The sequence below is a fragment of the Panthera tigris genome, chromosome C2 (genome assembly GCF_018350195.1).
Source record: "Panthera tigris isolate Pti1 chromosome C2, P.tigris_Pti1_mat1.1, whole genome shotgun sequence".
Classification (NCBI taxonomy): Eukaryota; Metazoa; Chordata; class Mammalia; order Carnivora; family Felidae; genus Panthera; species Panthera tigris.
In genome coordinates this window covers 80114331-80131112 of record NC_056668.1, presented here as the reverse complement: position 1 = coordinate 80131112, position 16782 = coordinate 80114331, and the positions used below count along the sequence as shown (strand labels likewise).

Below are 16782 nucleotides of genomic sequence, written 5' to 3'. Positions count from 1 at the left end.
CCTTGGACTTCTAGGCTCCAGGATTGTGAGAAGATCAATTTCTGTCATTTAAACCACTCAGTTTATGGTACTTTTTAATGGAAGCCCTAGCAAAGCTAACACAACAAAGAATTTGCAGAGTAACAGTTGTCTTCCATCCTGGCAGGTGTTTCTTGGAGAGTTACCTCTGTGCCTTGACAGCATTTGTTTAAGAGCAGTAGACAATATTCACATGCTGTTACTCTTAGCTGCATCCTTTAGGAAGGAAAAACGATTAAGTAGAGGCATCATTTGGAGTCTTAGACCCTGTCTCAATCAGGGTCTAGCAAGAAATACAATGTATCACCAGCATTGGATAACTCTTTAAAGTTCAGTGAAGGTGGGGGGAAAGGATGTCCGCTGCTTTCGTGAGCATGCCTTAATCTCAGCAAAACTACTGTAGGAAAAGCTTATCCTCATTGTGGGGGCCTTTCCACGTCCTGCCTTTCCCTCCACCAGCATTTAGCTCCCTGAGGGCACTCCATACTGGGGGTGGCCAGTACAGCAAGAATAGAAGCCTTAATGAAGGAGCTCGGCTCATTGAAACATACGTTTTTGTGTTCATCGATAGACTTCCCCCAGCCCCACCATAGGTTAGAGCCCCTTAGTAACACGTTGGCCAGATTCCAGACTATTTCTGTCATTCTACATTTCATTGAAGAGGTCCTGTTTCGGTATTCAAAAGCTAGGGTCGCTAACATTAAAAGTTCAATGTCAAGCATAACTCACAACGGGTTTTTGGTATCTTGCTGAACCAACCTGGGACTCTGGGAAGTGAGGCCTTGCTTTTCACATACCCTCTCCCTTCCCTCTCTCTCTCTTTCAACTCTTTCTCTCTATTCAGAATCTGTTTAGAGCCCAGTGGTTCTCAACCGTGAATGCACATTGGAATCACCTGGAAGTTTTCAAAGCACCAGTACCTGGGTCCGTTCCAAGAGATCCTGATTTAATTGCTCCGGGGAGAGGCCTGAACACAAGGATTTTTAAAAGCCCCTCAGGTGATTCAAGTATGAGAACTATTACTATGGCCTTTATGGACATTCCCTGCAGAGGGAGCAGAGTGTGGGGAGCTTCTGTTTAAGGGACTAGTCTCAGGAGGGAACCTCAGCTAAGTCCCTCTGGTCCTTTCTGAAGTTGGTCAGCTGCTGGTAAGAAGAGTGCATACAGCTACATTGTTTCTCTGGAGGGATGGGGGCGCGATATCAGTTTAAGGCCATTCTGAGTCCCTCCCAGGTACAGCCCACCCAACCCCTTCTCAGAGATGGGCATCCAATTGCTTGACTACTACCCTCACGACCATTCTCTTCCACATGAACCAGTTCTCTTTAGCACGCTTAGGGGGCCACTGAGAACCGTGAATGACAAGTTGGGGCGTCCCCAACTTCTTCTCAGACACACCAGTGGTAATAATAACAAGACTACGTAGCATCATGCATTCAGTACCTGAATCTGTGCCAAGACGTGTCGTGGTTCCTTTATCTGTGTTTTCTATTTAAGTATCACACGATCCAGCCAAAAGGGATGAATCCCCATTTTGTAAATGAGAAAATTAAGAATCAGAGAGATTTTATAGCTTACCCAGCATCACACACTAAGAGTAACAGGGCAAGTTTGAACTTCAGATCTGACTCCAAAGTAACAGCTGTCTAATCCTTCCATCTTATTCAGAATTCAGTTCCTTTTATGGTATTAGGAGTTTAACGTGTTACCTCCCTTAAATAATGCAGCTGCATTCTACTGAGGACGTTGGGGACATAATCCGAACAGGGGAGCGATGGGGAGATTTCTGGCGGCGATCGGCAGGCAGAGGAAGGAAACCTGCTTTACTTCCAATCCCACCCACACACCAAGGTAAACAGTGCCTATGCACCAAAACACACTCTGCCTCCATTACTACTAGAAAAATCCAGATTTTGTGCAGATCACAAGTCCACCCGCCCACCAGTGGCGTGTCTCGACTTTCTGTCCCCAGGACCCACTAATCATTTACAGCCTGTTGGCAGGTATTTTAACCAGGGGTCAAGGTGACTCTCCCCGGTTACACAACAGAAATACATAAACACTTTGTTTAATCAATTGTGTGTGCATGTGTGTGTATCTTCAGAAAGTCTGTATAAAATTCTCTGCTGGGACATACTGTAGCAAGGGATGGTTTCCACGTTTTAACAAGATGAGAGCCTTCACCGCAGCCCTGCTTCTCATCCCCTTCTTCACGCTGCAGAATTCCTGCGCTCTGCGTCCCACAGACTGCGACGCTACTGAGCCCTTGGCCAGGAAAGTGCTAGACCTGATCAATAAAGGACGGTGGAAAGGCTACCTTTTCCAGTTGCTGCGGGTCGCTGATGCCCATTTGGACAAAGTGGTGAGGAACTGCCTGTGGTAGAGCTGAGTTGGGAGACCAGGCCCCAGGGGCAAATGTGGTGTCGGGCCCCACGCTTACTGCCTTGCACAATGAAATGGCTCTGGGTAGGGTTTCTGGTTTCGTTTCTGCTGCTCCTCCACACTGTTGGGGTTTTTTTTTTTGGGGGGGGGGGTGCCTTCAAACTAACATTTGCTATCAATATCTCCTTAATTATGAATCAGTCTGTAAGTACTTATAAGCATGTATGCTGAGCCAACTCAAACAGTAAGTACCAGGAGAGAAGAATTAGAATAAGGTGTTGGCAGGACCCTCAAGGAAATAATCATCAGCTCACGTACACACACAGGCAAACTGCGTTAAGACGGGACACATTCTAGCAATCAAGTGGTATAGACGCAGAAGTAACCTAATGGAAGGAGAGCTTTTAAAATTGATTGGGAGAAGGATGTAGACAGGGAATCAGGAAGGAGAGTGTCAGGGAATAATTGAATGCAGCGGGAATGGAGTGTTCTGGAAGTTTTTTGTGGGCTTTGGAGCAGTTAGCAGGTCGGAAGACTGACTGTAGGCTTATCGTGAAGCAAAGAGAGCCTACTGTTTTCACTTAATAAGATTATATGCTTGTTTGGAGTGGATCTGAGGCCTTGAAAGAGATTAACGGAAGAAGGGCTCTCTCCCCACCCCACCCCACCCCCAAAAAACCTACCCTTTGGTGAAACCACTGAAATCTAGGAGGACAGACTATGGGGCCCCACAGAAGCAGAGAAATTTCCACTTGTTGCTGGTATGAGAGGCACCACAGGTTGCAGAGAACAAGAGGGGTTTCAGGAATTTAGGGTCCAACCGGCAATTTAGTGACCATGAGTCCCGTTCCAGGCTCTCTGTGACACATGCAGGCACAGGACAAATTGGCACAGTGCTGCCTCTGAGTGACAGCAGGAGGGTGCGTGGGTGGGTGAGGAAGGGGGGGCGGTGTGCCTGCGGAGATGGACACAGGAGACATGAACTAGGAAGCCATTTGTGCTCAGGAAAGAGGCAATGAGGACCAGCCCCAGGCAATGGAAATCAGAGCAGGGAGAATGAAGAAAAGACATGAGACATTTCAAAGAAAGGCCGTTGAACACCTGGCTCCTGGAAAGTAAAAGCAAAGGAAAGAAATCAAGGTCACCCTCACATTTCTAAGCCAGAGACTACGGCAATGTCATTAATGACGCCTCGGACAACAGGCAGGGGAAGTTGAGAGAGAGAGACAGCTTGTAGGAGAAGACAGTGTGTTTAAGCTTTGGGCAGGTTGAAATCAAGGCAAAACAATCCAAGTTCAGGAATAGAGCTGGGCAAGAGGACACAACTGCACATACAGATCGGAGGCTGTCATCACTTATAATTCTGGGCCTGCACCTTCAACACCTCCACCCAAACCCACACTGCTGCTCAGTGGTTGCTTTTTAAAGCTCGTGGGCAGAAGCAACATCATGACCAGTGAAAAAGAACATTTGGAAGTAACTCTTTGAAGCTATTTATTCAAAAGAAGTAGATCAAATGACACAAAGGTAGGACATCTGTGATGATTTGGAGAGAAGCAGGAATTCTCTTTAAGAAATAAAGAGATTGCGGGTCGCCTGGGTGGCTCAGTCGGTTGAGCGTCCGACTTCAGCTCAGGTCATGATTTCGCGGTTCGTGAGTTCGAGCCCCGCATCGGGCTCTGTGCTGACAGCTCAGAGCCTGGAACCTGCTTCGGATTCTGTGTCTCCCTCTCTCTCTGCCCCTTCCCCGCTCATGCTCTGTCTCTCTCTGTCTCTCAAAGATGAATAAATGTTAAAAAATAAAAAGAAATAAAGAGATTGCTTTTATTGAAAAAGCACTAGGCTCCCACATGCTACTCACATGTTGTTCTTCTGGTATTCCTCAGGAATCTGCAGCTGTCTATTATTTAGTCTTAGATGTGAAAGAATCAGACTGCCCAGTCCTATCCAGGAAACACTGGGATGACTGTGACCCAGCTCTTTCTAAGCGTTTATCTGAGATTGTAAGTAAACAGGGTACTTTGAACTTGTATCATTCTAGACTTCTGTCTATTTTGTTTACTCAGGGCAGCAGCATGCCTGCGCTAACAGAGTGAACAAGGAAGGGCAGATCCTGCCTCTTGACTCGTGAAGACTATGTTGACCTTGAGTAAAGTCTCTTGGGAGTCATTCCTGGGATTCCCAGTTCAGGCTGAGTCACTGGGGATTGTGGTGCCTTGGGATAACATGCCCAGCTGTGAGACCTTGGGAAAATCACCTCAAGTGTCTAGACTTTTGCCTCCTCAGCTGTAAAATAACAGGAGGGGTTTGGGGTACCTGGACTTTAAGGGTTCAGGCCCTGAGAGTCCGTGTGTCTGAGAACATATGAACCTGTGACTGTGCCCTATGAAGACTGGCCTCGTTGGCAGGAATAGCCATGGGGAGTAAGTGTAGTTGCCTTGAGGAACAGGGTCTCATTCTCCATATTGCACGTGGGTACTCAGATGCCAGGTTCTCCACCACAGGAAGAGAGCAAGAAGACGAATAAGCACGTATATCAAATTTCAGTTCTAGAAAATAAGACGTTTACCTACCAAGGAGTTTTAGCACTGTTTTCCCTTGAAAATGTTTGGGATATGGCCATGATCTGTTTAAACAGTTTCTCCCTGGCTCTCGTGAGGGTTTTAGATGTATATAGCACCCAGCCCACAGAAACAGACTAAGAAAATACAGGTTTTGAGAGAGGACTTGGTGAGAGAAAACTAAGGTGGATTCTCAGTGGATAGTAGGAGTATGTGACATCACTTTTTGTCCCCTCACATTCAACCCGACAAAGGCAGTGTGCGATGACATAATTCCCTCTTTCTTACAGGTGATCGGACAGTGTAAGGTAATAGCTACATATTTGAATGAATCTCAGGATCTTAGACTGAATGATTTTAACTGCACCACAAGTTCTGGTATGGTCATATGTTCAAATGCTAATTAATTCTAAATTAATGTAGAATTCAATCATACTGTGGTATTCACAATATAATACTAAGATGCACATATCAGGAATGGCCCCCGCCCTCAGAAAATCAATTATTATTTGCTCTCTGTGGAAGGAAAAGCAGAGGGTTTTCTTCTGTTATTGGTATACCTTCCTTTAAAGAAATTCAATATATAAGATTTTCAATATGATTCAATATACAAAAATTCAACAGTCAAGCAACCCCTTTAAGAGGTCACCTTGAAGAAAGGGTGATCTGTATCTTCTCTCTCTGGGCACAAACTATGTTAATGATGCCTCTCCCTCCTGGGTGAGACAGGAGGAGTTTAGTGAAATATGAACACTTTGTGAGTGATGGGAGAGGTGTCTGAATGGAGTCACAACAGAGACATAAGCATCAGAAGGATCTGGTTTTAAGTTCAGCCCTGCTGTTGATGGGCTGATTTGATCTTGAGCAAATTACTTTGCTTCTCCAACCCTCAATGTACCCATCTGTAAAACGGAAGCTATTGTTTTTCTTGCCAACGTGCTTATACATATGAAGTCCCAGTATTGACATTGCTATTTCCGACCCTCTGGTAATGGAAGGTTGCCATCTTCTTTCTCCAGTCTCTTCGGCACTGGCCAATACCAAAGACAGCCCTGTACTCTTTGACTTCTTTGAGGACACTCAGTCTTATAGAGACCAAGCCAACAAAGCCTTTGAGAAGTACAAAAGAGAGAATGGAGATTTTGCCTTTTTCAGAGTGGACCGAGTGGAGAGAGTTGCCAGAGCGGTGAGTGTCCCCTCACGTCAGCTGGCATCTGAGGGCCCAGCTCCGGCCTGGCAGGCGCAGACCCAGGGGCCCTGGCCCTCTCCACTGGCCTCACGTGTCGCGCTACTTTCAAACTGAGGTCTCTGTTGCAGCTTTCCTGCAATTTTTTTAATTTTTGGAGTTGTGGGGAGTATGAATAGCTACTGAATGGAATGGAAGGAATGGAAGGAATATAGCACAATTACTAAAGGGAATGTCTTGGATCCGTATGCATCGGGAAGAGTTTCTAAGGGGAAAAGCAAGTTAGAGACAACACTTAGACTCTGAGCCCATTTATGTTAATTAGATATATGGGTACATGGGTGACATATTTAGGAAAAGGCTACGAGAAACCCATCAAACAGGTGGTAGTGGTACCTTTGGGAAGAAGAGATCGGGTACAGGAAAGGTGATTTTTAACTATGCTTGATTGTGTCTATATTATTTGCCCTTTTCAATGAAACAGTATTTTTTTTGAGAGAGAGAGAGAGAGAGAGAGACTGAGAGAAAGAGAGAGAGAGAGAGAGAAAGCAAACCCATGCTTGCTCACACTTTAGCAGGGAAGGGGCAGGCTCCACACCCAGCTTGGCGCTCAATCTCATGAGATCATGACCTGAGCCTGAAATCAAGAGTTGGATGCCCAACCAACTGAGCCACCCAGGCACCCCTTTAAAAATATATTTTATTGGGGCGCCTGGGTGGCTCAGTCGGTTAAGTGTCCGACTTCGTCTCAGGTCATGATCTCACAGTTTGTGAGTTCGAGCCCCGCGTCGGGCTCTGTGCTGACAGCTCAGAGCCTGGAGCCTGCTTCACATTCTGTGTCTCCCTCTCTCTCTGCCCCTTCCCTGCTCATGCTGTGTCTCTCTCTATCTCAAAAATAAATAAACATTAAAAAAAATTTTTTTTAATAAAAATATATTTTATTTCTGATAAATTTTTTTAAAGGCAGTGGTCATAAGAAAAATAGCACATGTTGGTGATTTTGAATCCCCACGGTGCTTTATAGCATATTGGAGAGCAGGTATCTACTGCTTTTTTTTTCTTTTTTAAGTTTTATGTTCCTGAAACTGCTTTGATCCAATTTGTTCTAGAGAGGAGGGGAAAGAACCAATTATTACGTGGACTTCTCTGTGAGGAACTGCTCCAGTAGCCACCATTTTCCAAGGCACTATAATGTGAGTATAATACATGTCTGTGAAATACTAGGTAACATTTAGAGACCACCTACTATGTGCCAGGAACCTGTCCAAGTGCTTTACACATACGTTATTAACCCCCCAACCACTCAATAAGGTAGATCTTATTTTTATCTCTGACTTAGAGATGGAGAAACTGAGGCACAGAGGAGTTGAGTGAATCATGAGACTGTGATTTTACAATATACACCACACTTAAACTTAACACTGAGGTCTTTTCTAACCCGTTAGGATTAAAGACTTAGCTAAAACTAATAACTGGCTTATATTAAGAGCCTACACATCAGTGGGTGCCTGTGTTCTCTTCATCTCATTTATTCCTCACAGTGGCCCCATGTGACAAATGTGGAGGTAACTGAGGATCAGCAAAGTGTCTTTCCCAGTGTTCATAACCAAGCTGAGATTAGAATCCAGTTCTCCTAAGGCTCAATGCAGTGGGCTTTTTTCTCCTGATCACTTATAAATGGATACTCCTGTATCTGCTGAAATATCTTATTAATAATACTCAGCATTTGTGTGTAGTTTACATGCATACTATTGCTTCATTGGATCCCTGTAACAACCCTGCTGAGGAGAAGCAAATGCCTGACTCCATTTCCCTGGGACAGAACAGCCTAGAAGTTTAACCACTTTTTTTTTAATTTTTTTTAAAGTTTTTATTTATTTTTGACAGAGAGAGAGAGACAGACAGAGTATGAGTGGGGGAGGGGCAGAGAGAGAGGGAGACACAGAATCCAAAGCAGGCTCCAGGCTCCAAGCTGTCAGCACAGAGCCTGATGTGGGGCTCGAACTCACGAACCGTGAGATCATGACTTGAGCCGAAGTCGGACGCTCAATGGACTGAGCCACCCAGGCACCCCTAGAAGGTTAACCACTTAACCTCAGGGCACTTAGCTAGAAAATGTTAGGACACAGAATTTTAACAATGGCCTTCTGATTTCAAGGCCAGGATAATCCTGAGGTTTAACAACAGGCTCTCTAGGGTCAAAAGCAAGGAAGCATTCATTCATTAGTTCCTTTTCTGGCTGTTCAACATTCCTGCCTGAAGCAGTTCTAGAATCTTGCTTAGTGGCCACCAGAAAAGACACCTCCCTCTCCCACTCCCTTCTTAACAAATTCTTAACAATCTTGTTGTGGGTGATGCCATGCAGAAACATGGCAGCTGGAAAAGAGGGGTCTCAATGTTAAGTGTTTTGCAGCATAATCTCATTTAATGAAGCCCTCCCACATCCTGAAGATAGTATTGTGCCCATTTTACAAAGACTGGATTTTAGAAATTTTAAGTAATTTGCCTAAACTCACACAACTAATAAATGGTGAAGCCAGAATTAACATAGGTCTGTCTGACTGCAAAACTATTCTCAGACCTCAGTGATTATCTGTCTCTTCTAGAAAAGCATTTCTTCTTGTCCTAGTCTACCTTTGACAGCTGGGTTTAGGAGACTCTAGGGCATAGGGGTGCAAGCCAGCGGTAGCCTCTGTACTCCCAGTAAGGCCAGCGGATGGTTACTTTGACAGGGTCCCGCAAGCCATTTTCATACTGGTTCCTTCCTTTCCAATACTTTCCTTCAAGGGGCTGGATAAAGTTGTACACAAATCCCTCTTCTACACCACTCTTAATTCTCTCTAGGCACAGGCAATTTGGGTCTTCGGTGCAGAAGGGTTGGCCTAAGGCAGGGCATCAATGATGTGGTTTCCTCACTGACCCCCGTGGGAAAGCTCAGTACTGGTCACCACTCAGGGAAGAAAACCACAGCTACTTGAAGTGAGACACTTTGGAACCTGCACTTTCTTCTAGGAAATAATTAGTGGAGAAATTTGATAATAGTACCCTGATTATTCTAAAGCTCTTTTTCTTTCCCAAATGTCTGAAAGTTTACAACTATAGCTGGGAACCTTCATACCAGCTGCACAGAAATAGACACTCACACGAATACACACATACACACCCTAACAGGCTTCTCTCTTCTTTATAGGCCTTTGGATTCTGCAGAGCAGATTTGTCCTATGATGTAGGAGTCTCAGACTTGGAAACCCCAAATGACATTGCCATAAACTGTGAAGTCTTCAACTTGGAGGTGGGTTGCCTAAGGAGTCCTTATCAGAAGCAGGCCAGACTAAGAAATATTTTCAGACACAGAGTGTATTTTGTTGTTATAGCTCTGGGGGTGGAGGGGAGAAAGAGAAAGAGAGAAGCAGAGAGGTGAGAGGTGGCTGAAAAGAAATACAGAGAGAATAGGTCCCTGGGGAAGGGGTACTATTGCTGGTATGACACAAAAAGCATAAAAAAATTCCAAGAACTGGGGAGAGGTAAGATTCGTAAAGTAAAAATCATAACCAATTCAGTCACCCTTTAATGAATATGAAAATAGCCCTTATGGTTAAGGCACCAGTGCTGAGACTTAATAATTTCTTGGGGCGCCTGGGTGGCTCAGTCAGTTAAGCGGCTGACTTCGGCTCAGGTCATGATCTCGCGGTCCGTGAGTTCGAGCCCCGCGTCGGGCTCTGTGCTGACAGCTCGGAGCCTGGAGCCAGTTTCAGATTCTGTGTCTCCTTCTCTCTGACCCTCCCCCATTCATGCTCTGTCTCTCTCTGTCTCAAAAATAAATAAATGTAAAAAAAAAAAACTTAAAAAAATAAATAAATAAAAGTAATTTCTAACTTTTATTATTAAGCATAGAGCCTAAGGGGACTGAATTAGCCTCAAACATATTATATAAAGATACATAAACTGAGGCACAAAGCAATATTTCACATCTGTCCCAGAAGGCTTTGTTCTATACCAAGGCATTCATTACAGTGCTTTTCACATCAGCAAAAAACCTGAAAATAATCCAAATATCCATATGCCAGACCAAAAAACAATATGGGGGAGGGGCGTGACAGTTTTGTCACCATGAACATGGGTCCACAGCTTTAAAACAATTTTTTTTTAATGTTTATTCTTTGAGAGAAAGAGCACGAGCAGGGGAGGGGAAGAGAGAGGGAGACACAGAATCTGAAGCAGGCTCCAGGCTCCGAGCTGTCAGCACAGAGCCTGACGTGGGGCTCGACCTCATGAACTGTGAGATCATGACCTGAGCTGAAGTCAGATGCTTAACTGACTGAGCCATCCAGGCATCGCATCCACAGATTTTTTTTAAATTAAAATCTGAAGAAGGAAGAGAGGGAAGAGGTGAAGTACTCATCCTTTAAGACTAAGAGATGCTTATACCATAAAGCCTCAGAACTCTGTTGAGGATATTAAGTATAAGGCACTAGTTTTCCAGATGTTGATCTACAGATGAATACCATCTAGAATATAATTTCACCATTTTATGCTGAAATGAGAAAAATGGGGATAATAAATACTGTTTCCTAATACAGCATTTATTCCATCTGAAGAACCACTCTTTACTCTGAGATTATCTTTCTGACTCTTGTGTTATCAAAATATTACTATTGTGAAATAATGATGACGGTAGATGATAGTCTTTGTATTTCAAGTGTCAACTTGGGGGGATAAAAGCTTGAGAATACTGTTTTGCTATCCTATTTTTAAAAGTGGATTTGTGGAATACAAAAGTCTGCAGAGGTGCCTGGGTGGCTCGGTCGGTTGAGTGTCCAACTTCGGCTCAGGTCATGATCTCACAGTCCGTGAGTTTGAGCCCCGCGTCTGGCTCTGTGCTGAGAGCTCAGAGCCTGGAGCCTGTTTCAGATTCTGTGTCTCCCTCTCTCTGTGACCCTCCCCCGTTCATGCTCTGTCTCTCTCTGTCTCAAAAATAAATAAAAACGTTAAAAAAAAAAAACAACAAAAGTCTGCAGGCCCTAGACCTAAATCAAGTTGTGCATCTAACTTCTTTTGTGTTCTGTAATAATATTCACTTTTCTGTATCCTTTAATAGGATGGTAGAAACATCAGTGGCATACAACAGCATTTCGGCCATCCCCTCCACTCTGGGGGGCATGAGCATTCTCTTGCTGGCAAGCCTCCATTTAAGCCTGATGAATTTAGAGATCATGACCATCCCCACAAGCCACATGAACTTGGATGTCTTCCTCCTCTAGAAGACAAAAATCAATCAGACAGACCACCATTTCAGGCAGAAGCCCCCCAAGTTTCGCCCGTTCCAGAGTTAAAATGTCATCATCCCCATTTTGGCACCAATAGGATCCACGGACACCCTCATAATCATAGTTCCAGTAAGCACCATCCCCATGGACCCCCTCCTCATGGGCATCACCCCCATGGACACCATCCTCATGGACCCCCTCCTCATGGGCATCACCCCCATGGACACCATCCCCATGGACCCCCTCCTCATGGGCATCACCCCCATGGACACCATCCTCATGGACCTCCTCCTCATGGGCATCACCCCCATAGACATCACCCCCATGGACACCATCCCCATGGACACCATCCCCATGGCCATGATTTCCTTGACCATGGACCTTGTGACCCACCACCGCATAGTGAGGATCCCCAAGATCACCATCACCACCATCATGGCCCACCATCTAGGCACTCAGAAAAAAGAAGTCCAGGTAAGAGACACTTTCCCTTCCACTGGAGACAAATTGGATATATTTACCGACTCTCTCCACTAAAGAAAGGTGAAGTTCTTCCTCTTCCGGAAGCCAATTTTCCTAGCTTCTCATTGCCAGACCACAGCAATGCTCTAAACCCAAAGATTCAGCCCTTCCCTCAGTCAGCCTCTGAATCATGCCCAGGGATATTCCAGAGTGAGTTTTCACACGTCTTGAAGTTTTTTGCATATACGCTTCCAAAGTCTGATTTCCTCGACGGGGAAAAATTAATGTTCTGAATTAGAACCATAAATAAAAAAAATATGACCAACAATGAATGTGAAATTCAAGTTATTTTAATCTCACTTTCATACTCAGGGTGGGGCAAAATGTGGGTAGGGGAGGAGATAGCATGAGAAGAGAGAGACAAATGGAAAGGAAAGATCTCAGTGCTATAAGTCACTGGCTCCCAAATCCTTGTAACAAATCTCCGATCCTCTTTCTTCCCTGGACTTAATTCTTTTAATTCTAGAGTCTTTCCTCTATGAGTACTTATGCTATAGCTGGCGTTACCATAAATTCAGGTGCACAAGAAACATCACTTTATTTTCAGAACAAAGTAATTTTCATTTCATGCCACCATCCTAGTAGGCTAATTAGGAAATTTTAAAAAATGTTTATTTACTTTTGAGAGGGATGGGGGGGGAGAGAGAGAGAGAGAGAGAGAGAGAGAGAGAGAGAGAGAGAACACAGTGGGGGAGGGGCAGAGAGAGGGAGATACAGAATTTGAAACAGGCTCCAGGCTCTGAGCTGTCAGTGGAGAGCCTGACACGGGGCTTGAACTCACAAACCATGAGATCATGACCTGAGCCGAAGTCAGATACTTAACCAACAAAGCCACCCAGGCACCCCAAAATATCACCTTATTTTCAGAACAAATTAATTTCCGTTTCAGTCTGCCATCCTAGTAGGCTAATAGGAAACTTAACCTCAGTCCTTCTTGGACTCCCCTGACCCCACTACTCTCCACACAAAGTCGTGCCACAGTTCTCGAATTTCATGTAGTGCTCAGGTGTTTGGGTGGCGGGCACAAGAAGGAGGTCTGATTCTTCATCATTGGTTCACCAGTTCTCTCCTGCTGAGGAATTCCTCCAAGCCTGTTCCCATCCCTCTCTGGGTCTAGTTTATCTCATACTGCTGTATCGAACTGAGGATATAAGGGTCTCTGTAAGACTGCTAATGAACATGACTGCCAAGAGATACTGTATGGCTGTTCTCTCCCTGGAATCTTGCTGCCTTCCAGGTTGCATGCTCAGAAAGCAGGACAGAGGTGTTCTCTGCTTCAGGAATTCCAGGGCCCTCTGTTTTTCTCCTATCTTCTCCCTGGGCTAGGGAGGCTTTTCTCTTTATTCATTTCGGATAACTTCTCTTTATTCATTTTGGTGCCGGAGGACTCTTGTTTTCCGCACTCAAGTCCTCTTTCTTTTCCTTTCTTCCCAACTCAGGGCTCAAGCATTTAGATACAGGCTAGTAAGACTTCAGGCTTGGGGTGCCTGGGTGGCTCAGTTGGTTAAGCGTCCAACGCTTGATTTCAGCTCAGGTCATGATCTCATGGTTCGTGAGATCCAGCCAGCATCTGGCTCTGTGCTGACAGCATGGAGCCTGCTTGGGATTCTCTCTCTCCCTCTCTCTTTGCCCCTCTCCCCCTTAAAATAAATAAATAAACATTTAAAAAATAAATAAACATATTTTTTTAAAGGGCTCTCTTCCTGACTTACTGAAGCAGTTTCAGCTGTGTAGTAATGGCAGAAGGTAGATTGGTGTGTGTGTGTTGGGGCAGGACGTGTATAGTAAAAAAACAAACTAAGGCTGAAAGAAACATGGGTAAGTTCTTAGGTTGAGAAGAAGGAGGGGCCCACAAAGATGCTGAGGCTGGGAAAGTGAGGACATTTCTAATGGTGCACAATCCAGGAGTAGTTGGAATCAGAATTTGGAGTTGATCGGAAAGTTTCCTTAGGCTTGATGAGTAGACATCCATATCCACCACATCAGAAACAAGAAGCAAGGTGGCCACCTAGGTGCCTCAGTCAGTTGAGTGACCAACTCTTGATATTGGCTCAGGTCATGATTTCACAGTTTGTGGGATCGAGCCCCATGTTGTCCCCTTATCCAGCTGTGTGTTGGGCTATGCTCTGCCAGTGTGGAGCCTACTTGGGATTCTCTCCCTCCCTCTCTCTGCCCCTTTTCTGCCCATGCACTTGCTCTCTCTCAAAATAAATAAACTTTAAAAAAAGAAATAGTGGGGCGTCTGGGTGGCACGGTCCGTTGTGTGTCCTACTTCGTCTCAGTTCATGATCTCGCAGTCCCTGAGTTCGAGCCCCGTGTCGGGTTCTGTGCTAAGAGCTCAGAGCCTGGAGCCTGCTTCAGATCCTGTGTCTCCCTCTCTCTCTGCCCCTCCCCTGCTTGCACTCTGTCTCCCTCTCTCTCTCAAAAATAAACATTAAAATTTTTTTAAAAAACAAGCCAGGATAGGGGACACAGGACTTCACTCAATTCATCTCTTCTTGTGCTTCTCTCCTGTCTCCTCCACCCTTGGGAGCATTCTTCTTTCTGAAACCAATGCAACTGAGTGGAGACCTGACCAGAAACCAGATAGGATACACATATTTTATTTTAAGTTTTGCCAGTGTGCTGGTATGAGACTTATCCCCATGTGCATGGACTCCTCAGACATGCCATGTGATTGGTAGCAACATGCTTTTTGGCAGCTAGAAATCTTGCAAAGGAACTATTGAAAGGTATCTGTGCATTGTACTCATTGTTGCATTGTTGTCCTATGTAGTGACCTTCAGAAACAGCTTTGGGAAAGTCATTTGGGGCAGGGAATAACAGATGTGGTTGGTGTTTTCTCCTCCTCCTTCATTGCTTTCTGTTCTGCTTTGGAATACAACATTGTGCAATCACCTGGAAATGTGTTCTGTGCTCCCACGTGCTTCCTGAATGCAAACAAGCGGGCCAATAACCTCAGTGTTGCAATGTTTTAGCCTGAAATCTGCTTGGATAACCAACCCAACAGAGCCATTTGTCCTTTGGAAATAGGGCAGATAGTATAGGAAAGCAGGAGTTCACCAGGACCCAGAGTGCTGAGGCAGAGAGAGGAAAGCACAGGGGAGATAAAGGGTTGAGAATAGCTAAAATCACCATTCAAGTTGGCGCCCGGATCTTGGTGAAACCATCCCTCAGCTCCTGGAGGGAGACTGCTAAATCATGAAATTAATTGCTGTGCTTTTCCTTTGCTCTAGGCTGCTACCAAGCTTAACCGAGGAGTCCTTCTCACAAGATATCGATTGCAATGATGAAGACCTATTCAAGGCTGTGGACACTGCTCTGAAGAAATATAACAGTAGAAACCAAAGTGGCAACCAGTTTGTGTTGTACCGTGTAACCGAGGTCACCAGGACGGTGAGTAAGCTGTGCCTTACCTTGAGATCATTTGAGATTTGTGCTGTCACTTGGAGCCCAGCCCCCTTCCCCCACACCACACACACACACACACACACACACACACACACACACCAACAATCGCCAAAGAACTGACAAGCAGAGGTAGAAGCTTACGACTCTTTGGCCCGGGAGTGCAGGGCAGGGTATGACTCATCCTGGGCCACCAAGCTTGGGTTCCTGGGTGATCAGAGAAGCAGCATCCTCAGGTGAAAGGAAACAAAGGTAAATGGAGTCATTTGAAAGAAACTATGCAGACTAGGAGAATCCAGGAACTCAGTCAGATTGCAGCAAAAGAACTTCCTAAATGACTAGCTCTAGATTAAAATATAAAGACCTCCAGGGACACCAGGGTGGCTCAGTCGGTTAAGTGTCCAACTTCAGCTCAGGTCATGATCTCACCATTTGTGGGTTCGAGCCCCGCATTGGGTTCTGTGCCGACGGCTCAGAGCCTGAAGCCTGCTTCAGATTCTGTGTCTCCCCTCTCTGCCTCTCTGCCTCTCACACTCTGTTTCTCTCTCTCTCAAAAAAAAAAAAAACATTAAAAAACAACTTTTTTAAAGATTTAAATAAAGACCTCCAGATCTCAGGTGGGGAGGGGGTGCTTAAGGGGAGATGTATAACAAATACCATATGATCTCATTATACGTGGAATCTAAAAAGGTCTAACTGACCAAAGCAGAAAGCAGAAGGGTGGTTACCAGAGGCTGCGAGGTGAGCACAATGGAGGATGCTGGTCAGAGGGTAGAAGTTTTCGGTTATAAGATGAACAAGTCCTGGGGATCTAATGTACATCATGGTGCTTATAGTTAATAATACTGTATTGCATACTTGAAATTTGCTAGAAGACTATATTTTAACTGTTCTCACCATACGTATATACACACAAAAGGTGAACTACATCAGATGATGTATATGTTAATCAGCTTGTTTGTAGCACTTTACAACATGTGTGTATATGTGTGTATGTGTGTGTATATATATATATATATATATATACATATAAAATCACATTGCACACTTGAAATATATGTAATTTTTATTTGTCAACTATACCTCAATAAAGCTAGAGGAAAGGGGAGTTATACCTAAGAGGAGGCAGAAATGAGATTAACATGCATTAGGCCAAATATCTACCATGAAGTCTGTATGGCTGAATGCGTCAAGGGTAACAGCAATGTTCTAGGTGTTTTCTAATATTTTTTATAACAAATTGGTGCACTCAGGTTGAAGACGAATCTTGACAGTGTTGTGATTTAAAAAAATACAGATCTTTCAATAATTTGTCTAAATGAATTTCACTATAAAACTCTGTGCCTGTGATAGTTATGTAACTGTTTACTTTGGCAGAGGGGGGAAAGCTAGTCATTTGACATGATCAGGATAAAGAAAAAAGCCCAGTGGACAGAAT

At 44.6% G+C, this 16782-nt stretch overlaps 2 protein-coding genes across 3 annotated transcripts in view; both read left to right on the top strand.

The window, feature by feature from the left end:
• Window positions 1-2188: 2188 nt before the first annotated feature.
• Window positions 2189-12197, top strand: HRG (histidine rich glycoprotein). Its single transcript, XM_007083643.3, has 7 exons — window positions 2189-2380; window positions 4287-4403; window positions 5252-5339; window positions 5981-6147; window positions 7257-7340; window positions 9338-9439; window positions 11246-12197. The coding sequence occupies exons 1-7, from the start codon at window positions 2189-2191 to the stop codon at window positions 12167-12169; spliced, it is 1674 nt and encodes a 557-aa protein (XP_007083705.1). The 3' UTR covers window positions 12170-12197.
• Window positions 12198-14921: 2724 nt separating this feature from the next.
• KNG1 (kininogen 1) overlaps window positions 14922-16782 on the top strand; it is a 28710-nt gene continuing 26849 nt past the window's right edge. For both annotated transcript variants that reach the window (XM_015538113.2, XM_007083592.3), the window contains exon 1: window positions 14922-15332. In XM_015538113.2, coding sequence (XP_015393599.1) covers window positions 15138-15332 — 195 coding nt within the window. In that variant the 5' untranslated portion in view covers window positions 14922-15137. The remainder of the gene's footprint in view (window positions 15333-16782) is intronic.

Bases quoted from the DNA above. Each gene is read 5' to 3' on its own strand.
- HRG (XM_007083643.3), top strand. From the start codon at position 2,189: ATGAGAGCCTTCACCGCAGCCCTGCTTCTCATCCCCTTCTTCACGCTG. The intron at 6,148-7,256 runs GTGAGTGTCCCC...AATTTGTTCTAG, and splicing joins TGGAGAGAGTTGCCAGAGCG to AGAGGAGGGGAAAGAACCAA. The intron at 7,341-9,337 runs GTGAGTATAATA...TCTTCTTTATAG, and splicing joins ATTTTCCAAGGCACTATAAT to GCCTTTGGATTCTGCAGAGC.